Source organism: Panthera leo, chromosome B4 (genome assembly GCF_018350215.1).
Source record: "Panthera leo isolate Ple1 chromosome B4, P.leo_Ple1_pat1.1, whole genome shotgun sequence".
NCBI lineage: Eukaryota > Metazoa > Chordata > Mammalia > Carnivora > Felidae > Panthera > Panthera leo.
In genome coordinates, this window is record NC_056685.1 from 17,898,444 (window position 1) to 17,924,465 (window position 26,022).

At 36.2% G+C, this 26,022-nt stretch overlaps 1 protein-coding gene across 1 annotated transcript in view; it reads left to right on the forward strand.

Annotated features, from left to right (window-relative positions):
• MALRD1 (MAM and LDL receptor class A domain containing 1) overlaps positions 1-26,022 on the forward strand; it is a 774,784-nt gene that overhangs the window by 519,786 nt on the left and 228,976 nt on the right. Inside the window, exon 30 of the mRNA XM_042948257.1 lies at positions 19,846-19,974. Coding sequence (XP_042804191.1) covers positions 19,846-19,974 — 129 coding nt within the window. The remainder of the gene's footprint in view (positions 1-19,845; positions 19,975-26,022) is intronic.

Consider the following 26,022-nt stretch of genomic DNA (forward strand, 5'->3'; position numbering starts at 1 on the left):
TTTGAAACATTATTACAAATATATATACAAGCTACAGGTGTACTTTATTATTTTTTTTTAAATTTTTTTTTTTTTTAACGTTTATTTATTTTTGAGACAGAGAGAGACAGAGCATGAACGGGGGAGGGTCAGAGAGAAGGAGACACAGAATCTGAAACAGGCTCCAGGCTCTGAGCTGTCAGCCCAGAGCCCGATGCGGGGCTTGAACTCACGGACCATGAGATCATGACCTGAGCCGAAGTCGGCCGCTTAACCGACTGAGCCACCCAGGCGCCCCAACTACAGGTGTACTTTAAATAAATAGAGGTAGAACTCAAGAAACTTAATTGGATCAAACATAAAGAACTAGGTTTCAATAAAATTTGTATGTATATATTAAGCCAAGGCTAGAAACGAAATTTCTTGTCTATTTGATGGAACACATATACACAGAGGCATATATGAGTTTCTGAAAAACCTCATATTTTGAATAATCACATGAGAAAAAGGACTTATGGGAAAATAGGATTGGGGCAAGCCACTATAAGCATAGGTAACTGAGTTGTAGACTGCTAATATAAACAATAACCACCATAATAAAAATACTAGCACAGTATAAAGCATTTTAAGATTATAATAGAGGAACTTTTCAGTAAATGTATTACTTTACCTAAAAAGGGGGTTGAGTTGGCAAGCAAGAAATCGTGATGGAAGGGTGGTATAAAAAAAGCTTAAGGGGTGTCTAGGTGGCTCAGTTGGTTGAGCATCAGACTCTTAGTTTCGGCTCAGGTCATGGTTTCACAGTTCATTTCGTGACATCAAGCTCCATGTTGGGCTGTGCACTGACAGCATGGAGCCTGCTTGGGATTCTCTCTCTCGGCCCCTCCCCACTCACGCCCACTCACTCTTGGCTGTCTCCCTCAGAATAAATAAATAAACTTAAACATTAAGACCATTTAATTTTGGAGACAAGGAAAAAGTGCCCAAAGACTGGGAAAACTATGCAATACATAAGTACTTCCAAAAGAGAGCATGTGGAGAATGAGTGGACTAGGTAAAGAACTTGCTGAACAGCCTGTATCTTTTCTTGGCTCTCTGGCTCAGCTGTGTTGCTATACCTCCTTGGTGGCAAACACATTAGTGAAGAAAATCATGTAGGAATCAACACTACTTCTGTGTTGTATTGGCCCAATTCCCTCACTGGCCACTTGCATACAATCGCCATTGTTCTACGGAAACATGCATTGCATATGTAAAAATGGAGACAGTAAAAGGAAACTGATACATACTGGACACCTAGTGGGTGCCAAGGTCAAACCAGACCCCTGCACATACATAGTTTCTTTTAAGAAAGGAATAAAGATGTTTAATACAGAATGGGTTCTTGAAGGATTTGAGCAAAATAAGTCACACCAATTGTCTGGAGAGTTGCCTCAGCAGATTTGGGAAATACAAAGTTTTAAATTGTTGATTCAAAGGTCAGGAAAGAGCTCAGCAAAAGAAACCAAGTGTGGTTTGGATTTCTTTCCACTAGTTTGCTTTTTGGTCTTTTGGTCTTTATACATTCTCATGATAATTTCTGGGAAGTCTCTAGATTAATTAGGTCTAGTTTAATTGCCAATAGTATTAAACACAAAGGGAGTTTATTTAAGGATAGCAAGAATCTGAGGAGACCCAAGATCAGGAACACAGTCCAGCTTCAGGAACATTCTAAAACCAAGATTGAAGAGGGATCTTGAGTTGTGCTTTTTCTGGGCCTCTCGTCTCTTAACTGCATCTCTCTGTACATCTGTTTCACTGCCCTCACTCTGTGGAACCAGCTTTCTCCGCTTCACCATGCATAGGCAGAACACACGACTACACCTCATAATTGTTGCAGAAACCCATTAGTTATATTTCTAAGTTCTCTGTTAGGGGACTCTGATTGACTGAGCTTGTGTCAAATGACCATCATCAGACTTATGGTATACATAAGCCTACTGGGACCCCAGCCTGGTGACCATTTGGATGAGAGGGAATCATCACATGAAGGGAATGAGGTAAACAATAAACAAGTCCATGGGGAGCACATTGACAATGTATTCTTAGAATGTTCACGCAACAAATCACTCAAGCAACAAATATTAACATAATACTTCCCACAGACAAGTGTTGAAGTATAGTACACAGATGAATACATTATTCATTATCGACTTAGAGTATGCAGTAGGAACAGAGAAGGGGGGAAGGGTCTATGGACAATTGTGGGGAAGATGACAGTTCAGGATAGGCACTTTTAGCTCTAGTCTTTATGTGTACCTTTCAGCTGGCAGGGAAGAAAAAAAAGGTGGAGAAAGAGGCAAAGAGCATATACCAAGCGTAATTTAAAAGACGGGGCACCTGGTGTCTTAGTAAGTTGAGCATCTGACTCTTGGTTTCAGCTCAGATCATGATTTCATGGTTCGTGGGTTCAAGCCCTGTGTCACTCTGCCCTGACAGTGCTGAGCCTGCTTGGGATCTCTCTCTGCCCTTCCCCCACCCATGCTCCCCACTTCTCTGTCTCCCTCCCTCTCTCTCAAAATAAATAAAATAACCAAATAAACTGTAAAAATTTTTTTTAAAGTTTTCCTTATAAACATTGCATATCAATTTAACTTATAACTAATTAGCCAAAATTCTGTCGCATGTTCAAACCATGAGGAAATCCAAGGCATGTGTTTATTTAAAACTAAGGAAGAAGAAGGGAGTGAGTATTTGTTTAGAGACCTAATAGCCTATCGGAAGTTCCTACTAGGCAATTTCTCAGCCTAAGAGCATACAGAATTATGACTTTAAAGGTATATTGTCAAACCCTTCTTCACAACATCCTGTTCTTTGTTGTTTCTCCATATGCTCTCTGCTAAGGGTGACTACTGCTTAGTTCTCAGAATTTGGGTGTCTCCCCATAAGTCATGCCCTTAAACCTTTCTTAAACCCCCCTGTCTTCCCTCAAGATTGTTTTCCTTTTTCGTAATTTCTTGACCAGGAAATATTTTCTAATTTAGTAAGTGAATTGATAGAGTGTTTTAATTTACATACACAATTAATACTGAGGTTAAATCTTTTTTTTTAACCAATATGCTCATTATTGGTCATTCATATTTCTTTTGAGAATTGCCCATTCAAAAAAAGACAGTCTGTTTAACAAATCGTGCTGGGAAAGTTGGACAGCAACATGCAGAAGAATGGAACTAGACCACTTTCTTACACCACACACAAAAATAAACTCAAAATGGATGAAAGACCTAAATGTGAGATAGGAAAGCATCAAAACCCTAGAGGAGAAAGCAGGCAACAACTTCTTTGAGCTCAGCTTCAGCAATATCTTACTCAACACATCTCCAAAGGCAAGGGAATTAAAAGCAAAAATGAACTATTGCAACCTCATCAAGATAAAAAAGCTTCTGCACTGCAAAGGAAACAATCAACAGAATTAAAAGGCAACGACGGTATGGAGAAGATATTTACAAATGACATATCAGATAAAGGATTAGTATCCAAAATCTATGAAGAACTTACCAAACTCAACACCCGAAAAGCAAATAATCCAGTGAAGAAATGGGCAGAAGACGTGAATAGACACTTTCCAAAGAAGACATCCAGACGGCCAATAGACACATGAAAAGATGCTCAACGTCACTCATCATGAAGGAAATACAAATCAAAAGCACACTGAGATACCACCTCACACTGGTCAGAGTGGCTAAAGTGAACAAATGAGGAAACTACAGATGCTGGCGAGGATGTGGAGAAATGGGAACCCTCTTGCACTGTTGGTGGGAATGCAAACTGGTATAGCCACTTTGGAAAAGAGTACGGAGGTTCCTTAAAAAATTAAAAATAGAACTACCCTGTGACTCAGCAATAGAAGTACTAGGAATTTACCCAAGGGATACAGGAATGCTGTTACATCGGGGCACTTGTACCCCGATGTTTATAGCACTGCTTTCAACAATAGCTAAATTATGGAAAGAGCCTAAATGTCCATCAACTGATGAATGGATAAAGAAGATGTGGTTTATATATACAATTTATACTACTTGGCAATGAGAAAGAATGAAATCATGCCATTTGCAGCAACGTGGATGGAACCGGAAGGTATTATGCTGAGTGAAATAAGTCATGCAGAGAAGGACAGATATCATATGTTTTCACTCATATGTGGGTCTTGAGAAACTTAACAGAAGACCATGGGTGAAGGGAAGGGGGAAAAATAGTTACAAACAGAGAGGGAGGGAGGCAAACCACAAGAGACTCTTAAATACAGAGAAAAAACAGGGTGGATGGGGGAGTGGGGGAGAGGGGAAAATGGGTGATGGACAATGAGGAGAGCATTTGTTGGGATGAGCACTGGGTGTTGTATGTAAGCCAATTTGACACTAAATTATATTTTAAAAAATCTACAAAAAATAAATAAACCACTCTATTGGGGTATGATTGACGTAAAAAAATAAAATCAGAAAAAAAAAAAAGAGAGAGAGAGAAAGAGAGAGAGAATTGCCCATTCATTTCCTTGCCAAAGATTTCTATTTAGTTGTTTGCTTTCTTGTGTTATTTGGGACATGCTCTTTCTTCACTGATTATATAAACCATTTTATAAGATATATACTAAACATGTTTTTCATGCTTTTAATTGTCTTTTCATATTGTTTATAGAACTTTCACTGAGAACATTTCATTTACTTGGTTTAATTTAATTCTGTTCTATTTAATTGAATTTAATTTAATGAAGGTTTTACTTTATAGGTTTGCTTTTGTCATTAAGTTTAAGAAATACTCTGAAATTAAAAATGTTCTTCATGTTTTTCTGTTTTTCATCTTTATATTTTAGTGCTTATATTGAAATGTCTTTGCACCATACTTCTCCATCACCATATTTTGTCTAACTTTTATTATGCTTTATATATTTTGTTGTTCCTTTTTCCCAAGTTCCCTACCCAAACAATTCACCATGTTGTTGTTGTTGTTGTTGTTGTTGTTGTTGTTGTTGTTGTTTTCTTTTTTACAACATGCTGGTAACATTTTACTTTCCTAGTAGTGTGATCTATTTTATTTTTTAATTTGTTGTGCTTTGCACTGAGGGAACACCCTAGTTTCATTTTAGTTGTTTATTTCTTAGTGGTTAATTAGAATTCTCTTAATTGTCTTACTCTGGTGGAAACTAAAATGTGGAATTAGGTGATTATCCTGATTATCAAGGACTCATAGGAATTCATTTGGAAGGGTGATGCTTTCATTTTCTTAATTGCTTTAAATATAAGCATAGTCCAAAGTATTAAAAGGTTCTTTTATTCTATACCAAAGCTAAATATGTTGACTGAATTATAAAACAAAGAAAGTAAACCAAAAAGAAATGAAAATGTTAAGTTCATCATTTTATTATTCACTAATCTGTTACTACTGTTAATATATCTCTAGATCATCATTAGCATGAGCTATTTTATGCCAAGATATACTTTTATGAGTTGAGTCATTGATTGAATATTATCTCAGTACATATTAAATATTGTAAGTACTTTGAAATGAAGTTGAGTGGAATACAGTTTTTGGGAGGCATGGGGTGCACTTGCCCATAAGTTATGGAATGTCTTCAAGAGACCATGAGGACATATGCACTGTGAGGCAGGTGGAGTCCTTGTACAAAAGGTCAACTGTAGCCTGTGATCAGATGACCTGAAAAATTTAGAATCTCCAGTTGTCCAGGATCCCAGAAAGCCCATGTGCAGAAATCAGTCCTCTCCCTGCATAATTTTATAGCCTTTTTTCTCATTGTTTCTGTTGCTAATGTTAGACATAGTCTACTATGAAAACTGTGTTTTTGTGAGAAGGCAAACCTTTGTTTTCTTTCCTTTCTCTTTTTCTCTTTTTGTGGTTCTCTCTTGCCCTGCTCTTTCTCTCTCATTCTTCTTTGCTGAATTTGCTAAAACAATTTTACTTCCTTTTGTGAAATGCATCAGTGATTGTGGCACTCAACCCTGGCAGCACACTAAAATCTCTTGGGGAGCTTAAAATAATATCTCTACCCAGACCTCATTCCTGACCAATTAAACTTTTATCTCTGGGTATGGAGTTCAGGCTTCCATAATTTTTCAGGCTTTAGGTAATTCTAATGTGTAGCCAGTAATGTGAGCCCTTATTATGCATATAAAAGAAGAGTATTTTAAATTATATCTTCAGATTAATGTTAGAATAAAATGATTCCCCAAGTTACTGTCCACAAATTAAGCGCATTATCTATACTTTGGAAATTTCTTATGTGTACTTAAAATGTAAAACCGTTTCCAAATTTAAGTTGAACATAAAGCCAGGCTTTGCATAACACCTGCTCCTAGCACGGTGCCCAGCCTTCAGTAGACAATCAGCAAATATTTTTGCCTTTAAACATTTTCTTAATTGTGGTAAAATCCACAGAACATAAAATTTACCATCTTAATCGTTTTTAAGTGTACAGTTCAATGACCCGAAGATATTTACATTGTTGTGTTACCATCGCCATCATCTATCTAATCACTCCTCATCCTGTAAAACTGGAACTCTGTACCCAGTAAATAGTAACTCCCCATGTCCCCCCATCCCTGGCCCCTGGCAACCAGCATTCTACTTTCTGTTTCTGTGCATTTGATTAAGTGCCTCATATAGGTGTTGTGATTTGCTTACTTCACTTGCATAAGATGCTTCTCCATGTTGTAGCATACAGCAGAATTTCCTTCATTTTACGGCTGAATTATATTCCATTTTAGGTATATAACGTATTTTATTTATCCATTCTTCTGTCAGCGTGCACTTGGATAACTTCCACCTTGTGGCTCTGGTGAATGCTGCTATGAATGTGGGTGTATAGATACCTGAGGCCTCGATTTCATTTTGGTTTTTTTGTTGTTGTTGGTTTGTTTGCGTTTTAGTTTTATGTCCAAAAGTGGAATTGTTGTGTCATATGGTAATCATATTTTAGTTTTTTCAAGGCCACCGTTCTGTTACTTGTGGTCACTGAGCCATTCTCAACAGCAGCACACAAGCATTCCAATTTCTCCATATTCCCCCCAAAACTTGATATCTTTAAAAATTTATTCATTTTGAGAGAGAGAGAGAGAAAGCAAGACTGGGGGGGAGGGGCAGAGAGAGAGGAGAGAGAGAATCTCAAGCAGCCTCCTTGCTGTCAGCACTGTGCCTGACATGGGACTTGATCTCACAAACAGTGAGATCATGACCTGAGCTGAAATCAAGAGTTGGTCGCTTAATAGATCAGGTGCCCCTGATTTTTTTTTTTTTAATAACAGTCATTCTAATGGGTATGAGGTGGTATCTTATTTTGGTTTAGATTTGCATTTTTCTAATTTCCATTAGTGATGGCCAGCACCTTTTCATGTGCTTATTGGCCATTTGTCTATCTTCTTGTCAGTAACATAATTTCTTTGCTCTCACGCATAGATTTTTTTGATCTCCCATAGTCTGTGACACAGTCTGTTGAACAATGACTTCTGATATTCATTCTTCAAGGACAGTGATGTCATTACAGAGAATCAGTTTTGTGAGGTGATGAACTGAACTTCCAAGTTGTAGCTACTAGTAATGTAGTGAGCACTTTCATTTTTCCATAGATGTGTCAACTTCTCTAGCTTTTACTGTATGCAGTGCTGATTTGTATAAACTTCCAAAGGCAACGTGGATGAGAGCCTGTAAATATCAAACTTATTCACATTTGTATTTCAGCTTTCTCAATTAAAAAAATAGCTTTATTTTTAGTGATGTGCTTTGGCAGTAAATCCTATTGTATAAATGGTTTCATGCTAATTTTTTAAATTTCAATCTCATGAAATTCCGTCTAAATGAAGCATTTTTTTTTTTGAAAATAGGGGCTAAAACGTGTGAGACATTAAATGAGCTAAAAATATTACATCTCTACTGCCACAGCCTGCCCATATATATTTCTGAACATCAAATAGAGGGAAAGATGCAAAGGTCTGTCTTCTGTAAAGTGACAAGGATGGTTCCAAAATGAAGTGCACAAAGGAAAGCCGGGCTGATCACAGGTGCATTCACGGGCACGTCCATTTTAAGAAGCTTCATATTTAGAAATGGAGTTCTAAAGATCACTTTCCTTAAAACTCTATTCCTTTATCCCTATTGTAAAATCTTTACGTACTCTCTGATGTCCCTGTGCATTCCTCTCCTTCCGATCTACATGTCAGGTCTGCCAGAAATCAAATTCCTAAAGACATGAGGCTTAGTTCTAGGTCTTTTTTTATGCTTCAGTGGTCTGTCAGTCTACCCCTTTGTTATTTCCACACCATCTTGCTTATTATAATGTTTAATTAAGTTTATTTATCTGAAGTATATAGTCTCTTGACTTTGATCTTTCACAGGAGTGTCTTGGCTTTTTGTTTGCCTTTTGTTATTCATATGTATATGATACTGGATATCATAGACATACATATACATATACATATACATATACATATACATATACATATACATATACATATATTTGTATGGCCATATGTATATGCATCCATATTCATATCCATATATATCCATCTACCACTTCTCAGGGGCAGGTTTCCTATTAACTCTAAGGCAGCAGGTATAAGTCGGCTATTCACTTTTGTGTGGGAGGCTCCAATAAATCCCTGCCATGAGTAGGTCCTGAGCCAGTGAAGTTGTCTGCAGATTTCAATAGCAGTTTCCAGTTGGCTGAATCCATTCCATTTCTGGCTTTGAAGACTCCTATATGTGAAAACATATTTCAATATTTTGTTACACAATGTAGATATTTCCTCTTAGATGGTCTTAATAAGGTGACTAAAATCTAACACTGCCAAAACTGCTAGTCGAAAAATGATTTTCTGTCCATAATATTTTTTAAAAATGTCAAATACAGTATTAACATGAAGGTGTTTGGGATGTTTTGTAACATGTATTATGAAAAATTATAATATATTTTTTTGAAAGCTTAGCCATATAAAATGTACATCTTTTCCCCAGATGTCAGTCTTGCTTTAGTCTTTAGGAAATAATGTACTGTTTGGTGAGCTTTTCTTTAAAATAACTTATGAAACATATTAAGCAATTTAAATACAATGTTGAGTTTGACAGTGAATCTATTGATCACCCAGGTGTTTCTAGTCTAAAAGTATTATTTTGTGTTCTAAGAAAACCTCTACTATTAAATATTTTTATCATTTTCCAAATTTCCTTAAAAGTATAGAACATGCACTTTAATTATATTCTCATTTTGATTTCTTTTGATTGGAAAACCAATATCTTAGATATTATATAGCCTGATAGGCTTTGAAATCATTGCCTGAGTTTGAATTTTAATGCTACAATTTCTCAGCTGTGTGGACTAGGACAAGTTAGTTAACCACACTGTGCCTCTTCTATAAAATTGATTTACTGTGAAAATGTATTGATTTAATCTTTGCAGAGTAATTAAAACAATACATAGCATATTGTAATCAACAATTAGTACAATCTGTTAATACTGATATCATTTTCTAATTCTGTTTAGAAAGTAAATGATAATATAGGGGTGCCTGGGTGGCTCAGTTAGTTAAGTATCTGTCTTTGGCTCAGGTCATGAGCTCACGACTTGTGAGTTCAAGCCCTGCATGGAGCTCCACACTCACAGTGTGTAGCTTGCTTGGGATTCTCTCTCTCTTCTCTCTCTCCCTCTTTCTGCCCCTCCCCAACTCGTGCTTTCTCTCTCTCTCTCTCTCTCTCTCAAAATAAATAAACTTAAAAAAATGTTTTAAAAAAGTAAATGATAATATAAAATATTATTAATGTTTTCACAAATAGTGTTTTGTTATAGAAAGAATGCTGGCGTAGGATGAATGAATTACGACTTCCAACACCTATAAATCAAGGACAATTTCACCAGCTTTATATATTTTATTTCAGCTAAATCTTATAAGAACCCATTTTATACATAAAGAAATTAAGGTTTTGAGACAGCAAGCAGTCAATAATCAAGAAAATATGGAAACGCTAACATTAATAGAACATTTACCAAACTGTCCAGCATATACTGAAAACTCTGCATACATTATCTCATTTAATGTTCACATCAAATCCATATAGGAACTTGAATATCTGCATCCGTCAGAGAGGGTTCTGCTCCTCAGAAAGATCAAGTAATTTGGGGTGGCTGAGTGGGTCAGTCATTTAAGCATCTGACTCTTGATTTTGGCTTGGGTCATGATCTCACGGTTTGTGAGATCTCACGGTTGTTTGGGATTCTCTCTCTCTGCCTCTCCCCTGTTCTCTCTCTTTCTCAAAATAAATAAATAAACTTAAAAAAAAAACTTAAAAGAAAGATCAATTAATTTAACCAAATCACACAGCTATTACAGATTTTACTCAGGCAGATGTTAAGATTTTGTTAAAAAATATTTTAAATATTGAAATTTTTTGTAAATTAGTTTATAATTACAGAGTACCTCCAAATGTTTGAGTCTCAACTTTAATAATCATCATCGGTCCACAGTGCTCCTATTAAATTCTGAAGATCTGATTGAAATACTCTATTGACGATAGAGCGCAGAATAAAATTTTATACATCTTACAAATACGAAGGAGTTCAATAGCAAGGGTCAAAGATAATACTGTTATTAGACTTGTTTGTATTCATTTTATGCAGAAAAGCATAACTTGATCATTGTTTGACCCTGAAATTTGCACATAAATTGAAAATTATATAACAGTGTCCTGGAGTAACCTTACTACATAAATAATAGACAAGATGAGCTAATTAAAAAGTCTGAATTAGATTGTTCAGCATTTCAAAATCTCTTATTCTTCATTAAAGTCCATTAATGATATAGAAATCAGAGAGGCGCTAGAACCTTATAAATTTAGGAAGGCTGTATATTTTTTTACATGGGATTATTTTTTATTACGTGTATTATTGGCCATTGTTGTAGTCCTCCTCCTTCTACAGTCAGACCCATACAGATCAATAATAGATGCGATTAACTGCTTATATTCTTTTTGAGTTTCTTTCTCTGAAACCAATTTTACCAACCTTAAGAAAATCAAGGTCATTTTTGCTAATGATTATGAGATGAGTGCATAGAAACGTAATAAAGGCAAAAATGGGTGAAAAAGATGTGCATCTGTGGACCATGCATAGGTGAGCATTACGAGGTATATTTGTGAGGCCGGAAGTAGGGAAAGATAAAGTAACAGGCAAAAGAAGGCAGGATGTGCATCTTTTTGTCATGTTTATCATGTGTGACATGTTGTAGAAAAATCCAACAGACAATGTATCGTAAGGTTCTCAACTCAGGAAAACATTCAGATTGAGATGTGGATAGCAGATTATCAGCCCGCAGGTGGCAAATAAAACCATGATGCCCAAGGAAGAGCAGAGCAAAATAAAGCAGGGTTACAATTTGTCCTGCTAGCATTTAAAAGACTTGCCCTGGAAAAGGAGCCAAGATGAGAAGGAAGGTGAAGAAATGGCAGAGTAGCGGGAAAAGGATTCATTCGTTTAGCCAAGGAGCTAAAGGAACTGAGGGTTTAGAAAAAGAAGGCATTTTTGGCATATCAGAGGCAACTGTGAGGTCCAGAATGGAAAGGGTTGATGCTTCTTTTAAAATGGCAATCAGGTACTCATCAGATAGCTGAACAAGGATATGAAGGATAGAAAAGAGGTGGGAGAGAGTGAGGACGTCTGAATCACTAAACCACTGAAAGTGTTTGTTCTTGCATAAAGGTATCACATTCTGAGTTTTGTTGGTGGTGGTGTTTTGTTTTCTTCTAATTTCTCCCTCCTTCTTCTCAGGCCTTCTAATAATAATTTTTGTCTAAACCGTTAAGTCACTGATTTGATGTGTGTATGGCATAGGGTTCAGCAATCCTTGTTCTTTTTTTATTTTAATGTTCATTTATTTTTGAGAGATAGAGAGACAGAGTATGAGTGGGGGAGGGGTAGAGAGAGAGACACACACAATCCGAAGCCAGCTCCAGGCTCTGAGCTGTCAGCATAGAGCCCGATGCAGGGCTCAAACCCATGAACACTGAGATCATCACCTGAGCTAAGTCGGATGCTTAACTGACTGAGCCACCCAGGTGCCTCTATTGCTCTTAAATAATATGAAGAGTCCATAAAGAAAACTGGATATTTAACATATGTCCAGATCTAAGAAAAAAAAATCTTAAAAGTTGAAAATCTGAGTCTCATGCCTAGGAGCAGTTTATAAAGTCGCCTTTTTGCGTACAAACATGAAAAATCAGTCTTTACGATATTTACCATTTAGTGTGCACCTTGCTTCTGTGTATCACCAGTCAAATCTCATTTTTTATGTGTCCCTAAACACTAAGACATGGGGGAGTAACTCTGATAACACTTCTGATAATTTCAACACGAGATCACTGAGGTTGCATTTTCAGAAGTCCTGCTGTGAATTGTCTGATATGTGCACTGACCTTCTTAAAACCTAGCAATTTTTCTAACATAAGATGGATTTAAATGCTCCTGCTGAATAGAAACTATGGAAGGTATTGTTAATTTCTGGATGCTTGAAAATACGGGTCAGGCGATATTAAGCCCTCAGCAGTGTTGAGATCTCCTTTCACTTGCAAACTTGCCCCTGATAGCATTTCTAGAACCAGAGAGCACTCAAGCGAAATACGCAGTTCATCTGTGAAGGGAGGTTTGAGGTGCGTGCTTTTTTTTCCAAAATACTCTTTAGCCTATTTCTCCTCTACACCAGATGTTGCTCTTTCTTCAAACAGATCTGAATCTTCCATATTTTCAACATGTTGCCAAACTGACGTGTTAAGGAAACCAACAAGGATGGAGTTTTAAAAAGGAAATTCATAAGAAAGTACTTGGTCTCAGTCAGGTGGTCTGGTCTATCTTTCTAATTGGTTAAATGACCAACTGAGATGATAGACACTTTGAAAGGCCATCAACTGAATTAAATCAACTGTATTAAATATTTATTAATGCAACACTATAAGCTAGTACTACTTTTTACTGTTGTCTGAGAGCAACACATGCATACGTTTAATTATAAGGCTAAACATGTATAACTAATACGCTTTTATCACCAGGTTGTAAATTCTTTGAAGGTAAAAACTATTGCAGTATCCACCATGTTGTCTGGCAATTGCTCAATATGTGTTTCTAGGATGAATAAATAAGATTCCAAATTGATAACATCGCTGGATGTAAACATATAGTCATTATAGCTTAGGAACAATGACACCTTAATGGCAAGAAGCAATGTAGTCCCCAGAGATTGGTTTCTGATAGCATGTTCCATTAAAAAGAATCAAGGCTTCTTGGAGAAATTCTAGGACTGGGCCAGGAAACACACAAGATGAGCGTGAAGCAACCGAGAGTGCTAGAAAATAAGGTAGTATGTAAAAAGAAAAGTCTACGTTGTAAAAAAAAGAGAAAAGTTTACATTGATGGGGTGTGTCATAGGGACAGAGGAGCCAATTAAAAGAGCTCCTCTTGGCCAAAGCTTGAACAGTTTGAGCAACAAAGTTGCCTTCTATTATGACTCAAATTATACATGTTCTTGAGTCCATAACAATATAAATATTGACTGAATAAATACATAAATGAGAGAGAAGAGACAACGTTCCCATGTATAAGAATTCCAAATAATTAACTTAGATTAATCAATGTAGATTCTGTGCCCTGAAGGAAGAGAGCATAGTTCACCTTAGATGTGGCCTGCACCCAGTAATTTCCTTCCAAAGAATGCAGTATGGAAAGGGATAGAAAAAGAGTAACTTTACGGTGGAGAATCATGGTTCACCAGACAGGGGAACAAGGTCAACAGAAACAGTGCCAAGTCCTATTAATAGCGTGTACCCTTGTCATTAGGTGATGAAAATAACACCTCTGTATTCTTTCTTCCCCAAACCCATTAATTCTATCAAGAGGAGGAAAATAATGCCAGTAGAAAGGTATCCTACAAAATACTTGGCCAGTACTCTCCAAATGTAAGTCATCAGCAACCTGGGAAACCTGAGAAACTGTCAGAGTGAAGAGTCACCTAAGAAGACATGACATTACCAACTCAATAGCATGGTCTTCAAAGGCAGGGAATATGCCCATTATGTCTTTTATGTCTTGCATATGAGAAGTATATTCTGCATGAAAAATGAAGGTGCTTAAAATACACATGCCCACGTGAAACTTACTGTCTGAAACTAAGAACATATTGAATATCTTGCCTTGAAAAAGATGATAAAACTAATGTTTGCCCACAAATATAGTCTATAGAACGATTATATCTAGTTATGTATAATGAACCCTGTGTATAAAATTATTTTAATCCATACATAAAATTAAAGGTACAAGAGCTTCTTGGTTGTAAATTCTGTTTCAGAGCAGAATAAAATCTGTTTTAAATTGGAATTATTTTCAGGTTGGTGGCAGTTTGTTCAAATCCACAGTGGATTAGTTTTACATATACATCATGCTTTTATGGGATCCAATATTTTATGTTACAGCTATAGTATATTATAGACCTGTTCTTCTTTCTAGGATTTTTAAGTTTAGGCTTTAGTTTTAGGTCTTTAGGACTCTGTCAGTTTTTTTTTTTTTCTAAAATAAATATTTAATCTAGTGGTTTTTATATGCCATTTTCTGCCAGCCAAATTGTCTTCAACTCTCTATTCCGAACACCAGTGTTCTTTCCATTCTTACATTATTAACTACAGAATATGTGGGATTATCTTTAATTTTGTATATTTGTCAACCCGGTTAGTAAATACTGCTTTTATCAGTTTGTCTGAATTAATAAATTGGAAATGGCTGAATACATGTAAGACATTCTCACTAAAATAATCTACCTTTTCTATTTACTGCAATGATTTTGGTAGCAACTGTCTGATTATATTCTTGTCTTAAAGAACATCTACCTTTTTTAAGAATTATAGGCTCTTTTTTGTTTTTTCTTGGTAAGACTCATATGCTATAGAAATTAGTCATTGCTTGGTTTGCTGCAATTCAAAGCACTGACTTGATTTCTTTTCCTGTCTTTGCTATTCCGTATTGTTAAGGAAATAAGCCTCATTGAGTTATGTAGTCTATTTGAGTCATTTTTAAAAACTAAAGAACTACGTATTTAAAGTCAAAACACATTTCCTCTGTGGGATAATTATATATGGCTCCACAGCCTATGGCATGGAAAAATAAAATAATCTCCAATGCTCAGACTTGCATACTAAATAATATCCACATACTGCTCTGGGTTAACTGTAAATTCTCACTAGTGTTAATTAAAAATTATGTGGCAAAGATTCTAAACCACTCAATGAACATGACCTTTAGTTCTTCTTGTTGATGCCCACAGTTAATATATTTGCTGTTTTCTCAGATGCCTTCTCTTCATTCTTTATATTTATACTGCAATTTACTGGTAAATTATTTCTAGAAATTATACAGGCTTTAACTATTGTATTATGGGGATGATTCCAAAACTAGGGAAATGAATTTTTATCAAATCCTTAGAGATTTACCGAACCTTGAGAAAATTACCCTCCCCTCGAATGAATTACCCTCCCCTTAGGCACACCAGCTCTAAACCTATAATAATCTATGTAACAAAGGGATTGCTGAGCTTTATTTAATTTGTTGAATTAGACAAAAGTAGTTTGGGACCTTTACTGCATACTTCTTTGAAGGTACGAAGTATCATCATTGGACTTAATTTCATTTACAATGATATTCAGATATGTGAACTGCTGTAGATTGCTTTGGGTAATATGGACTTTTAACAATATTTGTTCTTCCAATCCATGAGAGTGGAATATCTTTCAATTTTTTGGTATCATCTTCAACTTCTTTCATCAATGTTCTTTAGCTTTCAGAGTACAGGTCTTTCAGTTCCATGATTAAGTTTCTTCCTAGGTATTTTATTATTTTTGGTGCAATTTTTTTTTTGCTTTTTTTAAAATTCTATTTATTAGAGATAGATAAAGGGGGAGCGGCAGAGAGAGAGGGAGACAGAGAATCCCAAGCAGGGTTTCACTGACAGTGCAGGATTCGAGCTCACAAACTGTGCGATCATGACCTGAGCCAAAAGCAAGAGTCAGTTGCTTAACTGACTGAGCCACCCAGGCGCCCCTATTTTTGGTGCAATTGTAAATGGAACTGTTTTCTTAATTTTTCTTTCTGCAATGTTATTAGTGTATAGAAATGCAACACTTTCTGTATATTAATTTTGTATGCTGTGACTTTACTGAATCCCATCTATTCTAGCAGGTTTGGTGGAGTCTTTAGGGTTTTCTATATATAGTATCACCTCATCTGCAAATAGTGAAAATTTTACCTCCTTACCAGTCTGGATGCTGTCTATTTCCTTTTCTTGTCTGATTGCTGTGGCTAGGGCTTTCGGTACTACCTTGAATAAAAGTGGTGAGAGTGGACAACCTGTCTTTTCCCTGATCTTAGAGTGAAAGCTCTTAGTTTTTCTCCATTGAGTATGATGTTAACTGTAGATTTTTCATATATGGCCCTTATTAGGTTGAAGTATGTTCTACTCTTTGTTGACAGTTTTTATGATGAATTTATGTTGTACTTCCTCAAATAATTTTTTCTGCATCTGTTGAGATGATCGTATGGTTTTTGTCCTTTCTCTATTTAATGTAATGTGTCATGTTGATTGATTTTTGAACATTGAGCCATCCTTGCATCCAGGAAATGAATCCCACGTGATTGTGGTGAATGATTTTTTTAGTGTATTGCTGGATCTGGTTTGCTAATATTTTATTGAAGATTTTTACATCCATGTTCATCAGAGATATGGGCCTGTAGTTCTCTTTTTTGGTATTGTCTATATCTGGTTTCAGTATCAGGGTAAAGCTGGCCTTATAGAATGAATTTGGAAACTTTCCTTCTTCTTTATTTATTTATTTTTTGAATAGTTTGTTTGCAAAGAATTGGTATTAACACTTCTTTAAATCTTTGGTGGAATTTGGGGCGCCTAGGTGGTTCAGTTGGTTAAGCATCTGACTTCGGCTCAGGTCATGATCTCATGGTTTGTGAGCCAGAGAACTGTGTCAGGCTCTGTGCTGACACCTCAGAGTCTGGAGCCTGCTTCAGATTCCATGTCTCCCTCTCTCTCTGCCCCTCCCCCACTCACGCTCTGTTCTCTTTCTCTCTCAAAAATAAATAAACATTTTAAAAAGTTTTAATGGTTGAATTTACTTGTTACAATTGTTAAAGTGGCCATACTACTCAAAACAATGTACAGATTTAATGCAATCCCTATCAAAATACCAATGACATTTTTCACAGAACTAGAAAAAATATTCCTAAAATTTGTATGGAACCACAAAATACCCTAAATAACCAAAGCAGTCTTGAAAAAAAAACAGTGCTGGAGTATCACAATCCCAGATTTCAAGATATACTGCAAAAGTGTAGTAATCAAAATAGCATGGTGATGGCATAAAAATAAACACATACATCAATAGAACAAAATAGGAGAATCTAGAAATAAACCCGCAGTTATACAATAGAGGAGGCAACAATATACATTGGGGAAAAGACAGTCTGTTCAACAAATGGTGTTGGAAAAACTGGACAACTACATGGAAAAGAAAGAAACTGTACCACTTTCTCACACCATACACAAAAATAAACTCAGAATGGATTAAAGACCTAAATATGAGACCTGAAACTAATTCCTAGAAGAAAACATGGGCAGAAATTTCTTTGCTATCAAGCATAGAAACATTTTTCTCTCTATATATATCCTGAAGGGAAGATATATATATAGTCAAGGGAAACAAAAGCAAAATTAATTATTGGGCCTAAAAGCAAAACAACAACAACAAAAACCCACAAACTTTTGCACAACAAAGGAAACCATCAACTAAACAAAAAGGCAATCTACTCAATGGGAGAAGATATTTTCAAATGATATGTCTAATAAGGGGTTAATACCCAAAATATATAAATAACTTACACAACTCAACACCAAAACTGAATAATAAAAATAATAATCATATTTTAAAAATGGGCAGAGGACACATAGACATTTTTCCAAACAAGATATACACAGGGCCTGAGGACACATGAAAAAAGTGTTCAACATCACTAACCATCAGAAAAATGCAATCAAAACAATGAGCTATCACCTTACACCTGTCAGAATGACTCAAAGGAAAGGAAAAAAACAATAACACAGCAACAGAACACAGAAGAAATAGCAAATGTTTTTGAGGATGCAGTGAAAAAGAACCCTTGTGCATTATTGATTGGAATGAGATTGGTGCAGCCATGGCAGAAAACAGTATGGGGTTTCCTCAAAAAATTAAAAATTAAAAGTAGAACTACTGGGATGCCTGGGTGGCTCAGTGGTTTAAGCAGCAGACTCTTGATTTCAGCTCAGGTCATGATCTCATAGTTTGTGAGTTTGAGCCTCACATCAGGCTCTGTGCTGATCGCCCAGGGCCTGCTTGGGATTCTCTCTCTGTTTATCTCTCTTTATCTCTCAAAATAAATAAATAAACTTAAAAAAAAAAATAAAAATAGAATTACTGTAGTATCCCATAATTCCACTACTGGGTATTTATCCAAAGCAAATGAAAACACTAATTCGCAAAGATGTATTCACACTTATGTTTATTGCAGCATTATTTACAATAGCCAACTACATCAAAGCAACCCAAGTATCCATCCACAGATGAATGGATAAAGATGTGGAATATAAATAAAATGGAATATTACTCAGCCATGGATGGACCTAGAGGATATAATGCTAAAGACAAATACCATATGATTCCACTAAGATGTGTAATTTATTAAACAAACCAAGCAGACAAAAAAAGAGACAAACAAAATAGCAGTCTCTTAAATACAGAGAATAAACTGATGATTACGACGGGAAGTGCGTGGGGATATGGGTGAAAGACATAAAGAGGATTAAAAGTATACTTACGTTGATGAGCACTGAGTAATGTATAGAATTATTAAATCTTTGTATCATATGCCTGAAACTAATATAACACTGTATGTTAATTATGTTCAATTAATTTAATTGAACCCTGTATGTTCAATTAAAAGGTGTGAAATGCTTTGAAAATTGTGTGTTAATTCACTTTCCTAAGCTTCCTTGAGATGAAACCATTATGTCTTCAATTATTATACCCAGCATTTATTAAGTACAAACTACAGATTAGATGCTGGGTTTGGCCTCAGAAAACACATCCACCACTTGGGTTTCCAAGGGGTTTGGAGACTGGAGGGCAGACAGACATGTGATACAGCTCTTATATGAGGTGGTAAACATTTCACATAGGAATAAGAAAGGTTCTTAGGGGACATTAAACGTAGGTACCCAACCTGGGGCTTGGATGACAAAGAAAAGGCAAAACAAGGGGACAGAGCAGCTGTTTCCTTGAGTCTTGAGGTTGAGCAGACCACCAGGGGCACAGGAGGGAATGGTCAGGGTAGGTAAAGGAAGCAATGTATGTGGACACGTGGAAGGATGAAGAGCCAGTGATCTATCTGTGAAACCTTATACGGTAGTTTCATTGCAGGTGCTCGTGAGGACAGTTGCAGAAAATGAGACTAGAAAACTAAGCCAGAACCAAAGCAAAACATTTTTAGGGTCTTGAATAAGACTTATTTAGATAATAGATAATGGTCAACCCTCGGCCGATCAAAGGTGATTTTGAAAGTGCAATCCACATAAACTTACTGAGAAATTGGATGTGGTACTGAGGTGGGTGGGGTTGTCTAGAAGTCTGCCTTGGACAACTATTAAAAATCAGTCATTTATTTAAGTGTGGAATCTATAAAACCACTAAGAGACCACTAATATTGAATAAAATATTATAAAAATGACTTTTTGCTTTTATCTTTTTCCCCAGTGGGAGAGACTTCTGAGATTTGCCCAGAAGCCACTGATTTTTTGTGCCATGACAACAAGTGTGTTGCATCTCACCTTGTCTGTGACTATAAACCAGACTGCTCCGATAGGTCTGATGAGGCTCACTGTGGTAAGTGGACTTGGCTGCTCTAATGCAGCCCATTCAGCACAGATTTGCATTTTATTAGGAAAGTAACATATCGGCATTGGTGACTGAGAGGACGTGTTCTTTTCATGCACTGGAGTAGATTTAAAGTAGCCAAAATGTTGGTTTTTTTTTTTCTCCAACTTCTCTCTCCACATATCTAAATTTCAGCTCTCTCAACCATTTTACCCCCGTACTAAACACTGCAGCAAATCTCGTCACAGAAATTTCTCAACATGTCATTGTGCAGAACTGTGTCTGGGGTCAGAATTTTAATTGCCAGAAACTGACCTAGCCATCTACATTTCTTCATTGCTTTTCATTTCCTTTTCCATGCCTTTTCCAAAAGATGGTTGATTTTATACATGAGGTTAAAAATGAGCACTTTAAATAAATACTAGTTTAATGATTCATTTTATCAGTTACATTGCTCTGGGAAAAGACGACTAGATTGGCCACATTGTTTTTGTTTTTGTTTTTGTTTTTTCAATTGAAGCTTTAATTCAAGTGATGTCTAAAAGTCATGTATAAAAGCAAGTACGTAATTTTAAAATGTGAGTATGTATTTAAATCCAAAGAAGTTTTTTTCATATGTCTTACTGACGAGCGTTCGAATGGAATCTTGGTACCACACAGGCTACCTGTTGCAGTGTTTGCTGCATAGGAAACTACGCTAAAAGTTAGGGGCCTATAAAAGTTTCATTTGGCTTTTAATTTTGTGGATCATTAACTGCGAAAAGAATCAGCAATGCCAGTTGTCTCTGATTTACATGTCTTCAACTAGTATAGCTGAAACAGGAGAGTCACTTTAAAGATAGCTTTATCCCCTCCATGTTTGGCACATTGGTTCTCTTTGGTCTCTCTGTTTGGTTTGACATGGCGTCTCATCCTCCAGGGTAATCAAATGTGGCTTGGGTTTTCCATAACATAGCTATCACAAGATAATCAGATATCTTGCATGGGACTGGCTTTTACCAGAGTAAATGATCTCAAGAGCAAGCATTCTAGGGGCGCCTGGGTGGCTCAGTCGGTTGAGCATCCGACTTCAGCTCAGCTCATGATCTCACGGTTGACAGGTTCTAGCCCCGCATCAGGTTCTGTCCTGACAGCTCACAGCCTGGCCTGCTTCGGATTCTGTGTCTCCCTCTCTCTCTGTCCCTCCCCCGCTCATGCTCTGTCTCTCTCTGTCTCAAAAATAAATAAACATTAAAAAAAATAAAATTTAAAAAAAAGAGCAAGCATTCTAGGATCCATAGGAAAAAAACAACAAGAATTCTTATGGCTTAGCCTTGGAAAGTCTAGAATGTCACTCTTGGTTCTTTCTAATGGCCATTCAAATTAAAAAGTCTAGCTTAGAGTCAAAGAGAGAAAGGGTTCAACTCTACCCCTGGGAAAATGTCATGCATGTATAGGAAGGGAGAACCACAGAAGTCATGTTTAAGTTTTTATTTTAAACTTAATATCGTTTTCATTCCTCAGCATCTTATAGTAATGATGCTTCTGAAGTGTTCATTTTCTCTTTGTTTTCATTTATTACATTTATTAAATTGTGGTAAAATATACATAATATAAAATTTACCATTTTAACCATTCCTAACTGTACAGTTCAGTGGCCTTACGTGCATTCGCATTATTGTAGACTTCCCCACCATCCATTTCCAGAACTTCTTCATCTGGAGAAATCGAAACTCTATGCCCATTAAACAATAATCATCTAGGGGTGCCTGGGTGGCTCAGTCGGTTAAGTGTCCGACTTCAGCCCGGGTCACGATCTCGCGGTCCGTGAGTTCGAGCCCCGTGTCGGGCTCTGGGCTGATGGCTCAGAGCCTGGAGCCTGCTTCCGATTCTGTGTCTCCCTCTCTCTCTGCCCCTCCCCCATTCATGCTCTGTCTTTCTCTGTCTCAAAAATAAATGTTAAAAAAAAAATTTAAAAAAAATAAATAAAATAAATAAAATAAACAATAATCATCTATTTTCCCTCTCCCAGCCCCTGAAAGCCACCATTTTCTTTCCTGTTTCTATGCATGTGACAACTCTAGGTACTCTACACAGTATTTGGAATCATACAGTAATTGTCTTTCTGTGACTGACTTATTTCATTTAGCATAAATTTCTCAACATTAATCCTATGCTTTCATTTTAAAATCAAAATATAAAAGGGAGTGAAAATCATAGGCACTTCTTAAAATGGTACTGTCAGTGCCACAGTACTATAATAATCTTGATTTTATAAACTATTATTTATTTCCCTTATAATATATATGCAATCTCCAACAAAATTTATAATACATTGAAAAATACTTTCTAGTATTCTTTTTTTTTTTTAAGTTTTTACTTAAATTCCAGTTAGTTGTTCTTTCCAGCTGTTTTCCTTAGGTGCACCAAAAAATATTTTTTTGATACTGACAGTAGAGAACTGATTCCAATGGTGCTCTAAAACAGTGCTCCAAACCATTTGTGAAATCACTAATTTTCCACCGGGCCTAACAAGTAGAGTATTTAATAACCGCCAGCAAAACAAAGATTCTAAGGAAAAATACTTGGAACATTATGACATTGATATACATAATCCAGTGAGGAGAAAGGACAGCTCTCACATGCACATAGAAAAATAATTACTTAATTAAATAATTTAAAGTAATTTAATTTAAAGAATTAAAAATTTTTCTTCGTCTCATTTTAAGAGAGGAATGTTTTGAAAACATTTACATATGGAATATGTTCTTCCATTTATTCCTATTCTTAGTATGGGCTAGGAACAACTTTCTAAACAACGAATGTATAAAAATGAATAAGACTTTGTCATAAACTTCAATAACCGTAGTAACGGTGGAGGCAAAAACTGGTGTGTGGGGTGGGGGCAGGGCAGGGGGAATATAGTAAAATATAGTGTTCTTTGTTTTTTTTTAAAGTTGGTAATAAATTTTAAAAATTCTTACTACTTTTGAAATGTAACAAGTGATAATAATGATAAGGTTATCATGGTTTATTTTGGAAGTATAGTTGCAGAATTACATGTGCCCATGCAATATAGGCTTATAAAACATAAATAGTTATTAGGTATTTTGGTTTTCAAATATGAATGTTGCTTTTGTTTCCTTGCCTTCACTCATTTTTCTTCTCGGACTGCTTTATGTGATTTTTATTTTCCCACAGTACAAAGGCCGTTTTGATTTTCAGAAACTGAGTCCGTTATGTACTTATATTTGTTCGTGTTACCTACAACTTTGGTGGACAACTGCAAGCTGTATTTGAATTTAATAAAATTGAAACAATATGTTGACAAATGAAATAGTCACTTTCCTAAAGACCTTTATGATAGGCGTTGTTCACATCCACACACAGGAGTATACAGGTGACTTATTGATTCTGCAAATTGACTTCATCAGAATTTTATGTTGATAGTCTTTGGGATACATTGGATGCATCAGGGTTAGATTCCTGCAATCCGATAATCTATTGTGGATGATGAAATAAATGACAAAGTTTTTTAAATGACCTTTGGAGAAATAGAAGGAAGAAATGGACTTTTGGTTTATTAAACTGAAGACTTCATTTTGATATCGACCCTCACATGCTGAATGATTATTTAAATTCTCAGAGACTCATTTTCTCATCTTTATATTAGATATAATCACATCCAACCTATAGAGTGCTTTGAGAATTAAATGCCATAAAGAACATATTTGTTCCGTCTTCAAGGATTAATAATGTTGGCCTCTTCCATTTCATTATTTTTATATTCTCTTGAAACTTATCAGTCATAGTGTATATATTTCATGGACTTTATACTTACTAGAAGTTAAATGTAGCTGTTCCTCATGAGTAAATTTTTACTGCAGGTTATAAATAAAGCTAAAATTTTCGTTTGCATCTCTAACTTCTGTTGCAAAAATGCACCATTTAGAAAAAATGAAACCACTTCTTTTTAAAATAAACAGTTGAGTTTAAAAATGTGCTCTTTTGGGGGCACCTGGGTGGCTCAGTCAGGTAAGTGTCTGACTTCAGCTCAGATCATGATCTCACGGCTCCTGAGTTCAAGCCCTTGTCGGGCTCTCTGCTGACAGCTCAGAGCTTGGAGCCTGCTTCGGATTCTGTGACGCCCTCTCTGTCTCTGCCCCTCCCCTTCTCATGCTCGGTCTCTGTCTCTCAAAAACTAAATAAACGTTAAAAAAACTGTTAAAAAAAATGTGCTCTTTTCTTACATGGAAGAACATTGTCACCTAAAGCTTGTATTAAGTGTGCTTTGTATTCTAGGCTAGGGATGTGCAAGGCGTGGGTGAAAACATTCTCGCCTGCCTTTACAACAGTTACAAACATCATTATCCAGTCAGATCCTTCTTTCCCACTGAACCGAGACTCTTTGAGATTCTTATCAATGTAGTGCTCTATGAAGCAATTTCACACTAAGGATAAAGTATTAAATATTCAAGTATGATACATTATGGTATAGCAAAATAAGGCAAATATGTGGATATGAGTAATGAACAATAATCAATTACGGGGCCAGCTCTTAAAAAATATAAATTGACCAAAATTTACACTAACCATACAACCATGTGGCTGAATACCCTCCTACTGGGAAAATGCCAGTAGTTTAAATGTTGTTAGTAATGCTTTGAATCTATTCCAGGAATCATGACAAAGGTCACAATTTAGAAAATATTTTTTTCTAAAACAATAACCATTAAAAAATACTGACCACATAATCATCACCAAGGAATATTACAGAGTTCCTTGTATCATCTATCATTTAATAGTTCTATATGGAAGCACTTATGGTTGTAACAGGGTTAAGTAGTAATACCACTCACATAGAAATGTTTTTAGTAATTCAATGGTAAACAATTACGATGACGATCTACAATGAAGAAGTAATGAATTTCCAAATGAATTCTAATGACTATAGTTGCTGTTAAGTGCCATAAACCACACATGTACACATAATTTCAGAGAACTGAAATGGTCTGAAAAGGAAAGATAAGACATAAATCGAGCATTCAAAGGTGAGTAGGATTTGCTAGGTGGAATGGAAAAGATACATTAATTAATATGCTTGTAGCAGAAATTTCGACCTCAACAAGTTTAGACATCATGGTAGTTCCTATTAGTTGCCTAGCACCCCTTTTTGTTTCTTAAAAACAGAACTCTGGTTTTATTTGGGGCAGCTTTGTGACCAAATACAAATGCCATCTTTTCCAGACTTCCCTGCAGCCACCAGAGGCTAATGAGATATACATGGAAATTTTGAGAAGGTATCCCTTTTAGAAAGAAAAGCCCCAGGATAGTTAAAAAAAAAAAGGCTTTTCTCCTTTCTCTTTCCTTCCTTCCTTCCTCCCTTCCTTCCTTCCTCCCTCCCTCCCTTCCTTCCTTCCACCTTCCTTTTTTTTCCTTCCTTCCTTCCTTCCTTCCTTCCACCTTCCTTCCTTCCACCCTCCCTCCCTCCCTCCCTCCCTTCCTTCCTTCCTTCCTTCCACCTTCCTTCCTCCCTCCCTCCCTTCCTTCCTTCCACCTTCCTTCCTTCCTTCCTTCCTTCTTCCTTCCTTCCTTCCTTCCTTCCTTCCTTCCTTCCTTCCTTCCTTCCTAAAGAGAATGAGCAGGGATGGAAGCACAGACAGAGAGGGAATCAGTCTTAAGCAGGATCCACACACAGTGCTGAGCCTGATGTGGGTCTCAACCCACGACTCTGGAATCATGACCTGAGTGGAATTCAAGAGTCAAATGCTCAACCAACTAAGCCACCCAGATACCCCTCCTCTTCCCACTTCTTTTAATGCCTTTAATATATGTGATACTGGTAAGAACAACAGTCATGCAACCATGAAGAGCCTGAGGATGACGAGATGACAGAAAAGATGGAAAATATATGCTTTACAACCACACAGTTGAACCACAATGCCGTGTTTACACGGACAACTTCCTGACTCATTTTTAATTGAGATGAGTTAATTCCTGTGTGTTTTAGCTACTATTACTTGGGTTTAGTAGTATACTTATTAGTTGGAACCAACTGCATTTTTGATTGATATAATA